Source organism: Phoxinus phoxinus, assembly GCF_949152265.1.
Source record: "Phoxinus phoxinus genome assembly, chromosome: 6".
Taxonomy (NCBI): domain Eukaryota; kingdom Metazoa; phylum Chordata; class Actinopteri; order Cypriniformes; family Leuciscidae; genus Phoxinus; species Phoxinus phoxinus.
The window spans coordinates 16,010,819-16,028,031 of NC_136881.1; the positions used below are offsets into that span (position 1 = coordinate 16,010,819).

General features: G+C 36.7%; 3 protein-coding genes across 3 annotated transcripts in view; 1 reads left to right on the forward strand and 2 right to left on the reverse strand.

Moving 5' to 3' along the window:
• Window positions 1–696: 696 nt before the first annotated feature.
• Window positions 697–6,180, reverse strand: rpl9 (ribosomal protein L9). The gene is made up of 9 exons (XM_079617015.1): window positions 5,954–6,180; window positions 5,440–5,519; window positions 4,914–4,960; window positions 4,659–4,774; window positions 3,132–3,227; window positions 2,838–2,970; window positions 2,646–2,726; window positions 1,292–1,410; window positions 697–857 (listed from the first exon to the last, which is right to left on the reverse strand). Exons 3-8 carry the CDS (start codon window positions 4,957–4,959, stop codon window positions 1,304–1,306), a joined length of 579 nt encoding a protein of 192 aa, XP_079473141.1. The 5' UTR covers window position 4,960; window positions 5,440–5,519; window positions 5,954–6,180; the 3' UTR covers window positions 697–857; window positions 1,292–1,303.
• On the forward strand, window positions 5,477–14,150 carry lias (lipoic acid synthetase). Its single transcript, XM_079617014.1, has 11 exons — window positions 5,477–5,867; window positions 6,161–6,333; window positions 8,649–8,742; window positions 9,480–9,560; window positions 9,679–9,835; window positions 10,311–10,368; window positions 10,457–10,585; window positions 11,020–11,165; window positions 11,274–11,344; window positions 11,929–12,040; window positions 13,620–14,150. Exons 1-11 carry the CDS (start codon window positions 5,778–5,780, stop codon window positions 13,685–13,687), a joined length of 1,179 nt encoding a protein of 392 aa, XP_079473140.1. The 5' UTR covers window positions 5,477–5,777; the 3' UTR covers window positions 13,688–14,150.
• A 275-nt stretch (window positions 14,151–14,425) lies between these two features.
• ugdh (UDP-glucose 6-dehydrogenase) overlaps window positions 14,426–17,213 on the reverse strand; it is a 9,783-nt gene continuing 6,995 nt past the window's right edge. Inside the window, exons 8-9 of the mRNA XM_079615698.1 lie at window positions 15,085–15,195; window positions 14,426–14,982 (exon numbers count right to left, since the gene is read on the reverse strand). Coding sequence (XP_079471824.1) covers window positions 14,881–14,982; window positions 15,085–15,195 — 213 coding nt within the window. The 3' untranslated portion in view covers window positions 14,426–14,880. The remainder of the gene's footprint in view (window positions 14,983–15,084; window positions 15,196–17,213) is intronic.

The following is a 17,213-nucleotide window of genomic DNA, read 5'->3' on the forward strand; positions in this document are numbered from 1 at the left end:
ATTCATTAGATTTCAATTTGATTTTAAACTGAATTAGTGGTTTTTAATATGCTGTGGACTGCCACATCAATCTTGCTAACTTCTTTATAAATAGCTCCTACCAAAAAAAATAAGTCAAACCTTCAACCCATTCTGAAGAACATTAAGTTCTTTATATATGGGCCTTGGTCTGTTTTGACAGATACACACACACACAAAAAAAAAAAAGATTTTACCCAAAATACGTAATATACCCAAAATACTTAATATATTGAGTCTTTTCCCCATATTTTACACTAATGGGACTGAATTTCATTGATTAACAGGAAAATGTACACCCATTGATGAACCCATTTTTGCACCATAAAAAGTTCCTTCTTTTGAAACCGATTATACAGTTAAATAAATAGTTTGAAAACATTTTGCAGTAATATTGATGCTACTTATAAATTTGGATTGTTTTTGAACAGTTATGACTTTAAAAATGTAGTAAAATGGTAATAGTTATAGTACCATTGAAAACTTTATGCATTCATTGAGAAGTTATTGATCAGGCACAATATGGTTTTAGCTAAAATAAAATAAAGTTATGACTAAGCTTTATAATAGATTGCATCAGCCCACATTTTGCTACACACATGAACCCCTTCACATCTACCATAACCAGACACTGATTAATGATCAAATTGTGCCAACAAAAACAATTGCACAAGTATATGTTGTTGAAAAATGGGAGTTGGTCTTTATTGACAGATTTTACAGACTAATTTAGTCATCTTGCTGTTCCACCACTGTGCCCTTCTCACTAACATAGATCCCATCAAGAAACTTCCGGATGTCCTTCTTTCTCACAGTGGTGGCCTGCTGGATCAGTGCAGCTGATGGGAGAAGGGAAAAAACACAAAAAGACAAAAACAATTGTAAAGACAAACCAGTTTAAAATGACACGGTGGGGCACCCAAGAACTCCCATGTGCTGTAAGAGTCATGTAACATGCAAACGTAGCCAGTTGTTAAAGCTGTGGACTAAAACATTTGAAGTATTCTCATGCTTGGATCAATGTGAACGTGCAATAAAGCCCTATAAAAGATGGAGTGAAAAAGGTGTTTGTTGTGCAGGAAATGGTTAATTCATTCTAAACACTGCAGCATTTGAAATTTGGCACTTTGGCAGAGATGACGCATGAAAACTGACAACATAGAAGAGACATGTTCAAGGACAAAAAGCAGGAGAACTAGCACAGAAAAGAGCCGATAGAAAGGCGAGGGGCAGCAGCGGCTTCTGTCGCCCTGCGCGGCGGTCTCATTCTAACCTCTCGTGTTCTCTACGACTCCGACTCCACTACAGTGCCCTTCTCAGAGACGTAAATACCATCCAGGAACTTTCTGATATCCTTATTTTTCACTGTGGTTGCCTGCTGGATGAGGGCCGCTGAAACAAGAAAGGCTGGGGAGGTGAGGCATGCACACACACTAGACTTACGTAACCAGTCAGTCTCTCGCTCACACACCACATCTTTCATATACAACCCAATCAGGAACATTCTCTTCAATCACAATGCAACCAAGGGTTAAGGATGTCATGTGGGGGAAAGGAGGCTAACATTGTCCAATTCAGAAAAATCTAAACAATATATAAATCAGGACCGGCAGGTAATGGCAAATTAACTCAGAGGAAACAGGGATGCTCGGGTCTAGCACACACAAGGTGAGGGAGGGTACAGCTTAGGCTTAGATTTAAGGGTTGCCACAACGAGTCCAGTAAAACGTTTGAAATAAATTAGGACAAACAAATGGCAAAAAAAAAAGGCTTAGTCACCTTTGATCATTAGTTTACTCTTGGATTTTTAATGCTTTGACATCTTAACTCACATAATAAACAGTGAAATACATGAATCCTTACGCTCGTCACCAGCGGGCAATCACCTGTCTTTATAATATACAGTCTTTGTAAATACAGTTTACTTGCACTGCCAGGTTATTGATTTGCATGTAAACTGTTAATTCAGATTATTTCAATAAACTTATCAGCATACTGGTGTGCATGTACAGATGATCAATCACAAAAACATCTTTACGCACAATACTAGGATTAGCTAAAACACTGTGACAGAAACCAGAGGACCTATTAGTGAATCCAAGTTGTCTTTGTTCATTTGAAATACAATTCTAATTGTGCTAATGCTAACAGAATTCATAGACCCTTTAAATGTGCAAACAGACCATCATGTGGTGTAAGATAATGCAAACCACTCAATTTCAAGGAGATATTGAGTTGCATGCTGATATCACTCTAGTAAGATTATAGACCTTATATAGCCCCGCCCCTTTTCAGCACTGCGCTCATTGTCTTGTCTTCCGGTCAGTATTTTCACAGCAATCTTGTGCATTTATGAATGAACGGGTCGTTTTAAAATCTTCCCGGTCTACTGACATTTAAGACATCTGCTTTAAACATTACAATCCTCATGATAACTTTCGTTTACTTTACATTAAGTAAATCCACTTAAAAAGTGAATTACTCCTGGACCGCAATGCCATAGAAATATACAGAGCGACCGCAAAAAACGGAAGTTCAAAGACAATATTCTAAAGATGGCTGCGCCCTCGTTTCTCTGGCGCATAAGGTCTATAGGTTGGCACAGTACATCTTAAAATGATGCTCACCTGAGTTTGACACCAGCTCAATGTCATTACCCTCCAGAACCAGCTCGTCTTTTTGAGCAGCAGACACTGCGCACGACACACCTGCCAAAAAACAAAACAACTTAATTCTGTATCCAGGCATGTCTGCAGCAAAATAAGGGGTTTGTGATGACAGACATTACACCAATTCAGACGAAAAGCCTTTACACATACCTGACCTCATGCGAACACGGCGGACGTACTTCTCTCCCAAGAAGTTCCTGATCTCCACCAAAGTGCCAGTCTCCTGCATAACCACGTTAATGGGGAAATGGGCATATACAGATCGCATCTTGTATCTGAAGCCCTAGAAAACAAATGAAACAAATTACATCACATAGTCCATATCTTTTCCTCTTCAAATATAACTAGAACGAGATTATAGGGGAGGATGTTAAAACTTTTAAAACTGCTTTACACTGAGCATAAAAAATTGAGTCCAAATGTACCAAAATCGAGTTTACTTACCAGGGTGACCCCCTTGATCATGTTCTGGACATGACTGCAGATGGTGCGGACTGTGGCCAACTCCTTCCTGTTACCCCACCACTTATCCACACGCAGCTAAAACAAACACAGATTATCCACTGAAAGTTCACACAAGTTAACAAGGTATATTTACATGCATGTCGGAATGAAACTAATCTGATTTCAGATTGTGATTCACATTTGTTTATGTGTGCGTCACAGAACAAAACTTCATTGTCAATGTCTACCTGAGCTACTGCAAGCATAATTGACCTATAAGCAAGCCCCTCCCCTCGAACACAGATGAGCCAATGGCAGTTGAGTATAAGTTGCACAGGGACCGGAACTTGGACATGTTTAGGTTTCAGTGCCATAGAGAAACATTGGAAGATCGATGCTCTCGGTTTTATGGCGTTTATGCTACAAAAATGGTAAAACAATGTGCCTGGGGTACTTGTATCACCGATTCCTGGTATTCTGAGAGAATGGGCATGGGTATTCGTGTATTGAATCACCGTACCAAGCGTGCACTCACCAGTGCGTTTCAAAAGGGTGATAAGATTTGCGGGAAGGGACCAATTATCTGTGCAATACGACTAAAGCCCGGTTTATGTATAATATCAATGATATGAGAGCAGTAACCTGGTTCCCTAAGGATTCAACACCTATCCCAATGAAGGAAACATTCATTTTCTGGGTGTCATACTCATACTTCATGTTACAATTTTGTGAGTCCATGCTAACATACAAACCTAAATAGCTTACTCTTCTCACGTCATGTACAGTGTGGCTCAAAAACAGCCATCTGCGATCGTGACGACCGTAACACTCGCTTCCCGCTTGCATTGGGATCTGCAATTAAACACTTGCTTCCAAATTAATCTTATTACCTACCATATTGATTTTAAAATCTTTTATAAATCCCTCCATGGCATATTTAAGTCACACTTGAATGCTGCTCAATGAGAAGTGGTCCTTGTGTCCAAAAATTTATCGAAAACATCCTGGGACAAGGTTTTCACACTGACAGCTGTCATTGTAAGAGTTAGCAACTCCGTTTGTTTGTCCGAGAACCGAGATAGAAACAGTAACTAAGGGGGACGGGGCTTACAGATAGGTCAATTGCTGTTTACCCATTCATGACATATATATATATCAAAATTAAGCTGAAGTGTCAGAAGAACTTTAGCAAATATTCAATATTCAGTCTACTCAACTGACCAGCTCAAGACAAATATACATGTTCAGAAGACGTAAAACAAACATACCCACGACACTACATTGTTATTTTTTCATGTTGATCAGATTACTTCAGCCAGTATAGTATAAACAAAGAATATAGAATAAAACAATTAAAAAGTAATCCAATATAAGATACCCTAAAAAAAGTGGGTTTTATGGGAAGATTTAAAAACACTACCGCATGCCTAATCTTGGAGGGCAGATAGTTCCATAGTTTTGAGCTAATGAAGAGAGCAAATAGCTCTTAAAAGAGTTGGCGGTACAGTATGTATAAAGTCTGCAAACCTTCTTCTGTTTCTTGCCCAACAGGCTGAGCTCCAGGTTAATATGGTTGAACTCCCGGCGGAGGACGCCACGGGGTCCCTTCACTGTAACTGTGCGGCCCTTGAGGGACACCTCGACTGTAAGGAAACAGACACTATTTAGTAAACATGAAGGCATGGAGTGGATTAAGGAGAAAACGCTCTAAACCATACAAGTTACGTTACGCGAGAAATTTCTGAATGGTTAGGACGTGATATGATATTTGACATAAGTTACCGTTGTCGGGGATGTCCACTGTCTGGTTACTGAGAATGGTCTTCATTCTGAAGAAAAAATGCACAAAGCGGTCAGCAAAAAGCACATTCTGTCCATCACAAATACCACGTTTGATCATTTATTAGAGCAGAAAAACTGATAGCCTAGCACAAACCCGGTGGAATCTATTAGAAGTCTAGTCAATTACACCCGGCTGGTACCGTTAACGTGTTTGTGAATTTTAAGTCTGTTTTAATGCTACTTGAATATTACTAATGTCATAATGAGAAAATCATGGCTTAATATCAATGTGCTTAATGAATGACTTGAAATCGCTTCGGCCTACACGTCTGGCTAACCGATAAACACTGACCAGACATACGGCGCTAATCAAACAGCATCGGGTTCTCGGCACTAATATAACCACAGATATTTTCATGAACATGTAAAAAAAGTCTCGAGACACCAGGCAAACCTAACGCATTTGACATTAGTGCAGATGGTACTAGATTAAAATGCACAAGAACAGGATGCGCCATGTTCTTACCTCGCTGATTAAGGGGGAAAGGAAGGAGGAAGGACGTGATGACGTAAATGTAACCCCTACGTCATGCGTCACAAGCCAGTCTGAAAGGCACGAGCAAACGATTACAGATACTGAAAATCACGTTACTGAAGCAAAACAACTGAGGTTATCAGTAAATATTATTAAATTAGATTTTAGAAATATATATGTACCGGTATGTATTTATTATGCATATGTTAACAATAAAATATATCACATTCACATGTTTGTCAGGTATATAACGCTCTGGTCTTAATCATAAAGTTAATCGATGTCAGAGCGATTGTTGTCAATGACAGGCTCATGCTGAATCTAAAGTCATGGCGTTGATCAGCAGAAGTTGTTGTGCTGTGGGTCGATATTCTTCTAATCATCTGTTTTTTCCACCAACATGCTTTGAGGCGTCTAATGTAAGCAATTTATTCGTTCTGTTTTAGTTTTATGACTGACTGTACACAAATATAATGTCAAATAGTTAAGTGCAAGTGCTACGTACCTGTCGTTGCTCAACCGGTTCAGGCCAGTACAGAAGTTGCTGCAATATAACAGTATAATGTCCTCTGATTTAATATATTAAATATTATATTTGTTTTGTTTTTGTTATATGCATATTATGCTGAGCTAACTGAACTGGTTGATGGTGATATATTACTATAAAAGTTTTTAAATTGAGGTCATGTTCGGATCGTGCTTCTGGTCGCAGGTTTACTACTGTAACAGACTGACCACTGCTGCCAACACATCCACAATCACCGAGAGGAAAAAAGACCTAAAAGAGGATGGACTGAACCTCCAGGACTTCATATCAGGAGAACTGTCAGAAAAGAGCAAGTGGGAGGAATACAGAGGCACCCTGAAGAGAGAGAAGGGAGAAAGGTAAACGAATGGACACCGCTTTAACATTTTCAATATGGAAATCTTTCAGTTTTTTATCAAAGTACCATCAATACTCCACCAATACCACCATGTTTTTTTTATTTATGACTTAATTCACAGTGATCACTTTGCAAAGGTCACTTAATCACTGTTGTCCAATTGTGCCTGGCTTTAGACATACCCATGTTAATAAATGAGATGTGTGATTTAATTATCGAATGTACACAGACTTTTAATTTTTATATCCTGCCTGGTAACATTTATGAAATTAACCCTGTAAAGCAAGCTTGACATGAAATAATAGTCAGAAAAATCTTTTTTTTTTAATCGAACAGTTTACCCTTTAGTTTAGACAAACATTTGAATATGGTGCTCATACCCGAAGAGGGGAAAAACACCCATTTTATTCAGAGGTCCAAACTGAGCAAAAATATACAGCTTGGCGTTGTTGCTGATATTTATATCACCAAAAGGTAAAATTCTGATAGCTTGCAATGTATATCAATGAGATCTTTGTAACAGTTTAGCAGCCTACTTGCATAAAATGCGTATAAGTTGTTCTTCTATTTCTCCCAATAATATGTCTTAGTAAGAGGATATTTAAATGTTTAGTTTTATGATCAAAGTTCTGTAGTTTTTATTGTGGGTGGCAAAACATATAATGCAATTCAATACAATGATGATAGAGATATAGACACAAATAAACATCCCTCAAAAGCCTGATGTATCATATTTAATATTTTTTTAACCTGATTTTCCTAAAAAAGGATGTATGGATAATGAAGAAAACCTCAGTAGCTTCAGTCCAGTAAGAGTTAATTTTAAAATATCACTAACAATGTAAAAGTTATTCTTCTGTTTACTTTATAAAATCATTAAAGATTTCACAGCAAAAATACATGAACCATGACCTGAAGGGGAACGTTTTAGAATTTATAAAAAGGCCTTTTAAAGTGTAAACTATTAATCAGAGGACAGAAGTCATATAGTAGATTGTGTGCAACAGGTTTTTCAGCATATATTATGTTGAGAATAGAGGGCTTAGAAATGTGTGTATCAAATATGATACACTAGGCGTTTATAGCGTTAAAATATAAGCCTAATACCTTTTATGATAGATTAAAAAAAACATTTATTTATTTATTTAAAAGGGACAATGCATATGAATGAACATAGCTTTTCAGCAATGTACATATGCCAAAGTTAGCCCCCAGGCTATTTTACATTTGTAGTCCCATGTGAGGTGATCAACAATACCTAGTAACAAAAAACTAAACATTTAATTTAAACATGATTTGACTTAATTTAAAAGACTCTACAATTAACAACAACATATAAGAAATGCCGCAATTAGCAGACAGGGCATCTAAAATGACATACTCATACATGACGAAACACACACATATACACATACATAGTAAAGTGCTACTCAAAAAGTGCATTATCAATTTCTTAAAGTACTATTTGATGCTGCAAAGTGCTAGATCTAGTTTGGTGTGTACATACACTTATAAAGTAATTCAATGAACCGTACTAAACTATCTAAATTACAACAATTATCATTAGTGGGCACATACTTGATTTGTTTTAAGCCATCGTTTAAGTTGGTTCTTAAAACTGGGGAAGGTCGGACTTTCTCTCACAGCAACCGGTAATTTGTTCCATATCTCTGTCCCCTTAATTGATAGTACATTTTGTCCGAAAGCTGTACGTCTGTGAGGCACCACACAATCACCTCTCGTGCAGGCCCTGGTTACACATCTGCCTCCGCCCGTTGTTTTCACCTTAATGTAGTCACTTAGTGGGGGTGGGGCAAGACCATGTAGGATCTTATATATAGCACAGGCATATTTGAGCTTTAAGAAATTTGCAAAGCTTAGTAGGTTATATTTTTGTAATATTAAGCAGTGATGATAAGAGAGTGGTTTCCGGTCTAAAAATTTTTAGAGCTTGTTTGAAAAGTGACTCCATTGTTTTAAGCGTTGTGGCGTTTGTGAGTGACCAGTTTGTAAAACCATATTCAAGATGAGAAAGGATCATAGAGTGAAGAAACATTCTAGCTACTTTATGTGACAGAGATGGTCTAATAAATCTAAAGTTAGCAAGATTAAATTTAACCGTTTTTGATAGATAGATAGATAGATAGATAGATAGATAGATAGATAGATAGATAGATAGATAGATAGATAGATAGATAGATAGATAGATAGATAGATAGATAGATAGATAGATAGATAGATAGATAGATAGATAGACATTCACGTATATGTATAAAGTCCAGTCCATAGGATTTAACCAGTTGTTTATTTTCCCAGGCTAAGGCTACCTCCATGGTTAAAGACAGAGATTCCGATAGGAAAGAACTACAACAAACTGAAGAACACACTTAGAGAACTGAACCTACACACAGTGAGTGGCTGAAAGCATGCTTGACATTTCAACTCCTGAAACAATATTGAAAATGTTAGAGTTCAATTAAAGGAATAGTTATTTCAAAAACATCTGGGGACTTACATTTTTTAAAAGGTTACGTTTCTGCGACAATAGCTGAATTACAAAAACAAAGCATATTTTCAAACAACCTTGTTTCAAAACTGAAATGAATGCAGATTGTACATCACAAACATCACAGTCATAGTTCTCAGATGCTTGTAAAGGCATGTCTCAACAGGTAAAACTAAAGTAAGCTACTTTCAATTGAAGGACTAATATAGTAGGAATACTTTTAGCTGAGTTGCTATGTGTCATGAGTAAGCAATAGAGTAGAGCGAACATGAGCGTCTCGCTTATAATCAACCCATCCAACAAATTTTTACTATATTTTTTTATCAAATAAATGTAGCCTTGGTGAACATGAGACTTCTTTCAAAAACATTAAAATCATATTGACCTCAAACTTTTGAAAGATAGTGTATATAGCTATATAGTAGTGTGATAAACAGACGTTATTTTGCTATTCAATGAAAATCCATTTTTTATTGTAAAAGAGAAACTTGGGCATTCTGCTATAAATAACTCATTTTGTGTTCCACGGCAAAATGAAAGTTTCAAAAGAGGACAATAATTTAATTTTGAAGGTGAATTATTATTCCTTTATGCTTCTAGACCAGTGGTACATGAAATAAACACTGTTTCTTTGGTTACAGGTCTGCGAGGAGGCCCGTTGTCCAAATATTGGGGAATGCTGGGGGGGAGGAGAGTATGCCACTGCCACAGCAACCATTATGGTGGGTCTGCCTCAGAAACATACAAGGATAATATCTCTCTGTAATGGTCTTTCAAACAGTATTTCTTCCCTAACCGAGGAATTGTGATTCTGCTTGATTTCCCTTACTCGTTCCATAGTTAATGGGGGACACATGCACACGTGGCTGTAGGTTTTGTTCCGTTAAAACAGCGAGACGTCCTCCACCTCTTGACCCTGATGAGCCATATAACACAGCTAAAGCCATTGCAGCATGGGGACTGGACTATGTAGTCCTCACATCAGTGGACAGAGATGGTGAGGAAACATGAAAACGACAACAAACCAAAGTTAAACACTCTGTGACATGCCTTCACAGACATTTTCCTTTCTTGTTGACCTATTTGCTTTTGGAACAAGGACATCTTGATAGTTTTAAAATAGCCAGTTTAGCTTTAGTTATGTCATAGCGATGACCTATGGTTTGCTACTTACTAGTCAGTTGCAAGTTATATTTGTTGGAAGGGCATTCTCCTCTGTCTAGAAAGCATTTGGTTGGAAGAAAATCTGTGTAGTGCAGGATGAGTCATTCACATTTTTGGTGGTTTTCCCATTTATTTATTTTTTAAATGTGTATATCTGTCAAAAAAAGAATTATGTGCATGGCATACAGAAGCGAATAGACATGGACCAAGAAAAACATAATTGTAATTTTGTTTTCATGGGTCTTTAAAATTCTCCATTGTATTGTAATGTTTCCTTATCCGTACAATATTTTTATTATGCTGGACAGATATTCCTGATGGTGGAGCTGAACATTTTGCAAAGACCGTCTCCAGCCTTAAAGAAAGGTACAGAGCTTACTCTGTTGTTGTTGTTGTTGTTTTTAGAGTCAACTCATCCATTCGTTTCTCTCATACATGATCTTTTCTCTCTAAGGAACTCTAAAATCCTGGTAGAGTGTTTGACTCCTGATTTCCGTGGTGATCTGGCAGCAGTGGAGAAAATTGCTTTGTCTGGGCTTGATGTTTATGCTCACAATATAGAGACAGTTAGAGAACTACAGAGGTTGGTGCATCTTGTGCACTCACATAAAAATGCTGTCATGTCGGTTACATTTTTCTTATATGTGTGTATGGTTTTTTTTTTAGATTTTTTTTTTATGCAGTTTGTAAAGTCAAGGAATACAGACCGCTTTAACAGTGTTGTTTAATATGATAAAGTTCTGTGCATTTTTATTTTTAAGCAGAAAATATTTATTATAAGAATATTAGTAAAATATTGAGATATTTCCATATAATAATTGTACATATTTTATTTTTATCTTTTTATTTTGTAATTTTTGTAGCATATACAGTCACCACCAGATGGCAGAAATATCTAGTCTATCTTATCAAGTGAATTCGTAACAGTAGTTCTCATCCTTTATGATTCTCACTGCTGTTCAAAGCTTGGAGATTTCATTGCAGATCTCACTTTCACCTTTGATCTTTGACCTTAAGGCATGTGCGTGACCCCCGTGCAAACCTCGACCAATCACTGAGTGTTTTACGACATGCTAAAAAAGCGAAATCCAGTGTGCTCACAAAGACTTCCATCATGTTGGGTCTCGGAGAGACAGACGCACAGATACATGCTGCTCTTAAGGGTAACGCACTCTAATTAATACCAGAGTTTCACATGTGTTCTATGTTTATAATAGGAGGTAAATACATATTAATATATTGGCATATGAGAGTTCTTTGTCTTCTTGCAGAATTGAGGGACTCTGGAGTGGACTGTCTAACACTGGGCCAGTACATGCAGCCAACCAAACGCCATCTCAAGGTACAACAACAACACATAATTATAAAACAACCAAGCTGTCTTAAGTCCTGTTCACACCAAGAACGAGAACTATAGCTATAATTATATTAGCACCCACACAAACGCACAATATATTATGCTCTCCAGTTATGTCATCTCGTCTGTCGCTTTAAATGCACTAGCTCAGCATGATGGGTTCTGATTGGCTAGGATATCATTTCTCTGTGCCATTATTGTTATAGTTGTGGTGTTCAGACTCTGCAATGATGTTTTTCAACTTTTATAGTTGTTATCGTCCTTGGTGTGAACGGGCCTTTAGATAGCACACTCACAGTCTGTTCACTGACCATCTGATACATTCTGCACACAGTGGCATGTGCTGGCTGACATCACCAGCTGCAAAGTGTTTTCCTATTGCAATGACAAGATTTCACCTATAAAATTTGCAGAACAATGTTAATATACGACTGTACTTTAAGTATTATAGATAACCTGCCCCTAAACGGCCACATTTTCTGTTTTATACATCATTTCAGTTTCATTCTGTGACATCACTCATAACGCACTTCTTGAACACATCATTCTAACAGTGTGTCTGATTGAAGGTGGAAGAATATGTTACTCCTGAGAAGTTTGCTCACTGGGAGAAGGTTGGCCAGGAGATGGGCTTTGTCTACACAGCCAGTGGGCCACTTGTGCGCTCCTCTTACAAAGCAGGTCAGAGTGCATGTTTAAATTGACAAAGATTTATAAAATACCTAGTGTAGATAACGCTATTCATCAGCAGTACCATTTTTCTCAATATCTATGTTTCCATCCAAAGTTTTGAATTTAACTTTTGCGCAAAATAAAGCACCATCTCTATCCTATGTGTTTAAGAGAACAAAATCTTCACTTCCTGCAAAATTGCAGCAAAATATCTGTTAAAAACAATTGAAGTTGCTGCAATCGGGAAGTTGCTTGTTATTCTACGTTCGGATGCAGATGCCTGGTGTTTAGGAACGCAGTCATGTGAGATCATTATATTCTGGGAGGTCATTATTATTCAACCATTTTGATGACAGACTTTGGCTCATTTCAGAATGACCAAACCAACATTTGAGATGCTGTGCCATGAAATTGGTCAGCTGGTTAGTCCAGTTATCTCACACAAGTTTTTTGTTGCACATCGAGGGATTTATTAGGTATATGTTTCATGTCTTCTTATCAGATAAAAAAAATCATCACCCCCGAATTGAGTACTCAAGTTTTTATGCACATCTTGTCGTTTCCATTCAGCATTTAATCTAGTTTTAAAAAGATCAGGGCCCGTATCCCTAAATAATTTTTGTGCAAAAAGTGGCTCCTAGCGGCCAAATTCTAAGAAAATTCTCAGAGTCATGACGTTTTCTTAGAATTTCCCCTAAAAGTGACACGAAAATCCCAGTTAATATAAAAGCTATTCCTCAAGATTCCTAGCGCTTAAAAGGGCTCCTAAGGCGAGATCTGCTAAGAGCAGGGAAGAGGACTTTTAGTGGCTTAGGAGTTCCCCTAAGCAGCTGCACAAAATGGCCAACAGAGGAGGGCCACACTGAGTTGTAACGTTGCAATTTCTACTTCAGTAATGACAGCCCCTTGAGATATGCCATCTTGTTTTCAATGGGGTCCATATGGGAGTGAAAGTACAAAATATGCCAGCTAGGATATTAATGAGCAAATAAGACACGAATCATTATTTGAACTTAAGTTTTCACATATTTTAGATTCTAATGTTAGGCTATAACCCCTACAGCTTACTATTCATTTTCCAGATATTTTCTTGAATGTGAAATATTATTTACAATTACAGTCTGCATAAGATTAGAGTGTATAATTATGTTTATTGATTTGAGGGTACATCCTTTGCTCATTATCACCAAAAGTTCATTTTCATCAAACTTGTAGGATCAACCAATCACGGCTTTTGAAATGATGACTCATACCTTGCAACGGGGTCAACCACACCTCCTCACTAAGATAGGATTTTCCATTCATTCCTTGCTCAGAGTTCACTGAAAATGTTCTGGAATCACTTCTAAGCTAAAACTCCTGGCAAGGATTTTTTAGGTTAAGTTAGGAGCTCTCTGAGAGGATTCTCAGAATCTTTAGGGATACGGGCCCTGTTCTTTTACAACAAGATGGTGTAGTTTTGACCATCAGGACGGCCAAAGATTGACTCCCATGTTTCAACTATCATGAAGCTCACACACTTGCACATACTGTTACATTATTTGTTTAAATGCACTGTCTCATGTTTTTTTATATATATATTTCTTAGGTGAGTTCTTTTTGAAGAATCTGCTGGAAAAGAGAAAGACTGAAGACACCGCTGCAGAAGCAGAGTAAAACTGCTAAACATCATCACCTGTATATCCTCTCTTTCCCTACATTATCAACACTATTAAAGGGATAGTTCACCCAAAAATAACAATTCTGTAATCATTTACTCATCCTCATATCATTTAATAACACAAGGTTGCAAGTAAATTTTTCTTTTTGGGTAAAGTATTCCTTCAAGTATACACATCACAAAATAAAATTGTTGTAATAACCCCCGGCACATTTATGTGCACATTTTAACGGCACATTTAAAGAACAAACATTCTTTAAAGTAACATATTTGATTGTTTTAGAAATGGATTAAAGATCTGTATTTTGTGCATCATCCAAGTAATAAAAATAGAATATGTTCAATTTAAACTTGTCAAAATACATGTTAAGTGTGCATTGTTTTGTTTCAGCCATGGTTGTTTTCCATATTTTAAGCCATATTTTAATAGACGAATAGTGCTTATTTGATTGGTCCATATTTATTTAAGAAATCAGTTTTCTGCAATCATTGTACAGTACATGACAATTACAAACCTGTACAGTAAGAGATGATTTTATAAAAGCTACAGATGTGACTCTACAATAACTAATACACAGTGCAGGTCCAACAATATATATCAAAAGATTAATAAATGATTAATAACTGGGTGACATAAACAGCTGGTGTACTCGCATGCCAAAGTTCAGGTAAATGTTTTAAACTGTTTGTGTCCCACATGGTCCTAATATCAAAATGACCATTCCTCATGTTGCTGTTCCCTCTCAGACAGCATCGCTCTTAGATAAGAAGGTAATTTTGTCACTAAAATCCTTAACACTGATGGCCATAACCAATAATACTCAACTGAACATTGAAATGAATTAACACCAGTTGAGCACAGTTTTATATATATATATATATATATATGTATAAAATGGAACATTCTAAAATAATTCTAAGAATCATGATTTAAAACAAACTAAGATATAGATGATAAAGTCTTTGAAACATTAAATCACTGCATTTTGCTAACAGATACGAGAGATAAAACTCGGCCTTAAAAAAAACAAAAACATTCTGTTAAACAGTTTGACACACACAGAGCACATGCATTTTTACAAACAGAGGAGTCCGTAGTTTTCCAGGAACGGTCACACATTAATTTGGTTTTCTTATCAAAAGACTTTATATTGATTAAAGTGCACATGCGTGTGTGTGTGTCAGTGTCTTAGGTTTTGGCTTTCTTGATGGGTGGTTCATTGATTCGTGGAACTCCTCCAGATGGTGTGAAGGGGATTCGGGTCGTTACCTTCTTTCCAATGGTCTCGATCTATGAAAAAAAAACACAACATTAAACCACGTGAACTAATGAAGTGAATAAAATTAGTCAGAGAAGTGGGTCCACACCTAAAGTGCACAAATAACTACTGACCTGAAAGCCAAAGTTCTGTAGTTGAGTGTGCAGATGGTCCAGGACTCGTCGTCCATCAAAGATAAATGCTGGTTTCAACATCTTGTGATATATTTTCTCATAATCCAGATCCTACAAACAAACACATAATACTTAAACATAAGTAGCTCAATGTACCATGGAATTCTTTTTGTACCATGTATTCCATTATATATATACAAAACTATTAATAATTCAGTACACTGGCATTTATCAAAGTACCGGTACCATGACAGGGCTCAACAGTAAGGAGTTTTTTGCCAATACGTATAGCGCACCAATGTTTTCACTGGACCAAATACAAAACAAAATGAATTTAAATCTATAATTTACAATTATAATATATTTACATTTATAATTTTGTATATATTCTAAATTATCATTAAAGAAAAACAGCACTACACTTTTACATTTCTAAATTAAATATATCACAAACAGTTACAAATTGTGATAGTTACAACAATCAGTAAAGATCCCCCTGTAGGTTAACAAGATCATCTAAAACACATCAACACGTCGTCATCAAACAGCACCAAATTGTAATTGTAAACAGTTGCAACAGTCAGGCTCCCTAGCCACTCAAACTCATTGTAAATACATAGTAGAAACAACACGTCAAAACAATTACAAAATCACTATAACATTACATTAAATAATGCTTCGTCGTTCATACCCCTGGCCCTAGGTGATAAAGTTTGAAGGGTGTAAATCCAAAACAATTCACGTCTCTGTAGGAGTAATTCAATGTCACGACCTCTAGGTGGTAAAGTCACTTTTTCAATCCCACAAAACCGTAAAGCGGTAACATCGTGATTCAAAGTTAAAAAATGTGCCGCAACTGGATAATTCATATCTTTTCTTCTGATCGAACTGTTATGTTCACTAATTCTTTGTTTCAATTGACGTGACGTTTTCCCCACATAGCCAATACCACAAGGACAACGAATCAAATAAACCACATGAGTGGAAACACAAGTAATCACAGATTTAATACTATATTTTTTGCCAGTTCTAGGGTGACAAAAAAATGATGTTTTAAACGTATTATTACACTGAGCGCAATTCCCATAACGATAGTTGTCCTTCTGTATAGGACTAAGTAAAATGAGATGCACGAGGACTAGCACTCTGAAAACGAGCATGTACCAAGCTGTCTTTTAAATTCCTAGCGCGTTTGTATACAATCAAAGGAGGATGTCTAAAAATATCGCTCAAAAACTATTTTTTTGTCACCCTAGAACAGGCAAATTTTTTTTTTATTAAATCTGTGATTACTTGTGTTTCCACTCATGTGGTTTGATTCGTTGTCCTTGTGGTATTGGCTATGTGGGGAAAACGTCACATCAATTGAAACAAAGAATTAGTGAACATAGGAGTTCGATCAGAAGAAAAGATATGAATTATCCAGTTGCGGCACATTTTTTAACTTTGAATCACGATGTTACCGCTTTACGGTTTTGTGGGATTGAAAAAGTGACTTTGCTACCTAGAGGTGGTGACATTGAATTACTCCTACAGAGACGTGAATTGTTTTGGATTTACACCCTTCAAACTTTATCACCTAGGGCCAGGGGTATGAACGACGAAGCATTATTTAATGTAATGTTATAGTGATTTTGTAATTGTTTTGACGTGTTGTTTCTACTATGTATTTACAATGAGTTTGAGTGGCTAGGGAGCCTGACTGTTGCAACTGTTTAGAATTACAATTTGGTGCTGTTTGATGACGACGTGTTGATGTGTTTTAGATGATCTTGTTAACCTACAGGGGGATCTTTACTGATTGTTGTAACTATCACAATTTGTAACTGTTTGTGATGTGGTGCTAATTATGTACTTCCAATGAGCTTAATTGTTTACAGATGGAGCTCTGTTAATTGGTCATGTGTTTATCTGAAAAGAGATGATTCTGAACATTTGTATACTCCTGATGAAGGTCGTGTTTGCAAGTAACGATTGTGGTGTGGGGAGTTCCTTATCTGCTAAAACGACTAACTTGTTTGGTCCTATTATCCGACGCACCTATCACCTGCAGGTGTGCGATGGAGTTTGTTCACTAAATTAAATATATCAAATACATAAACCAAACATTAATTTATAATATTACTTTC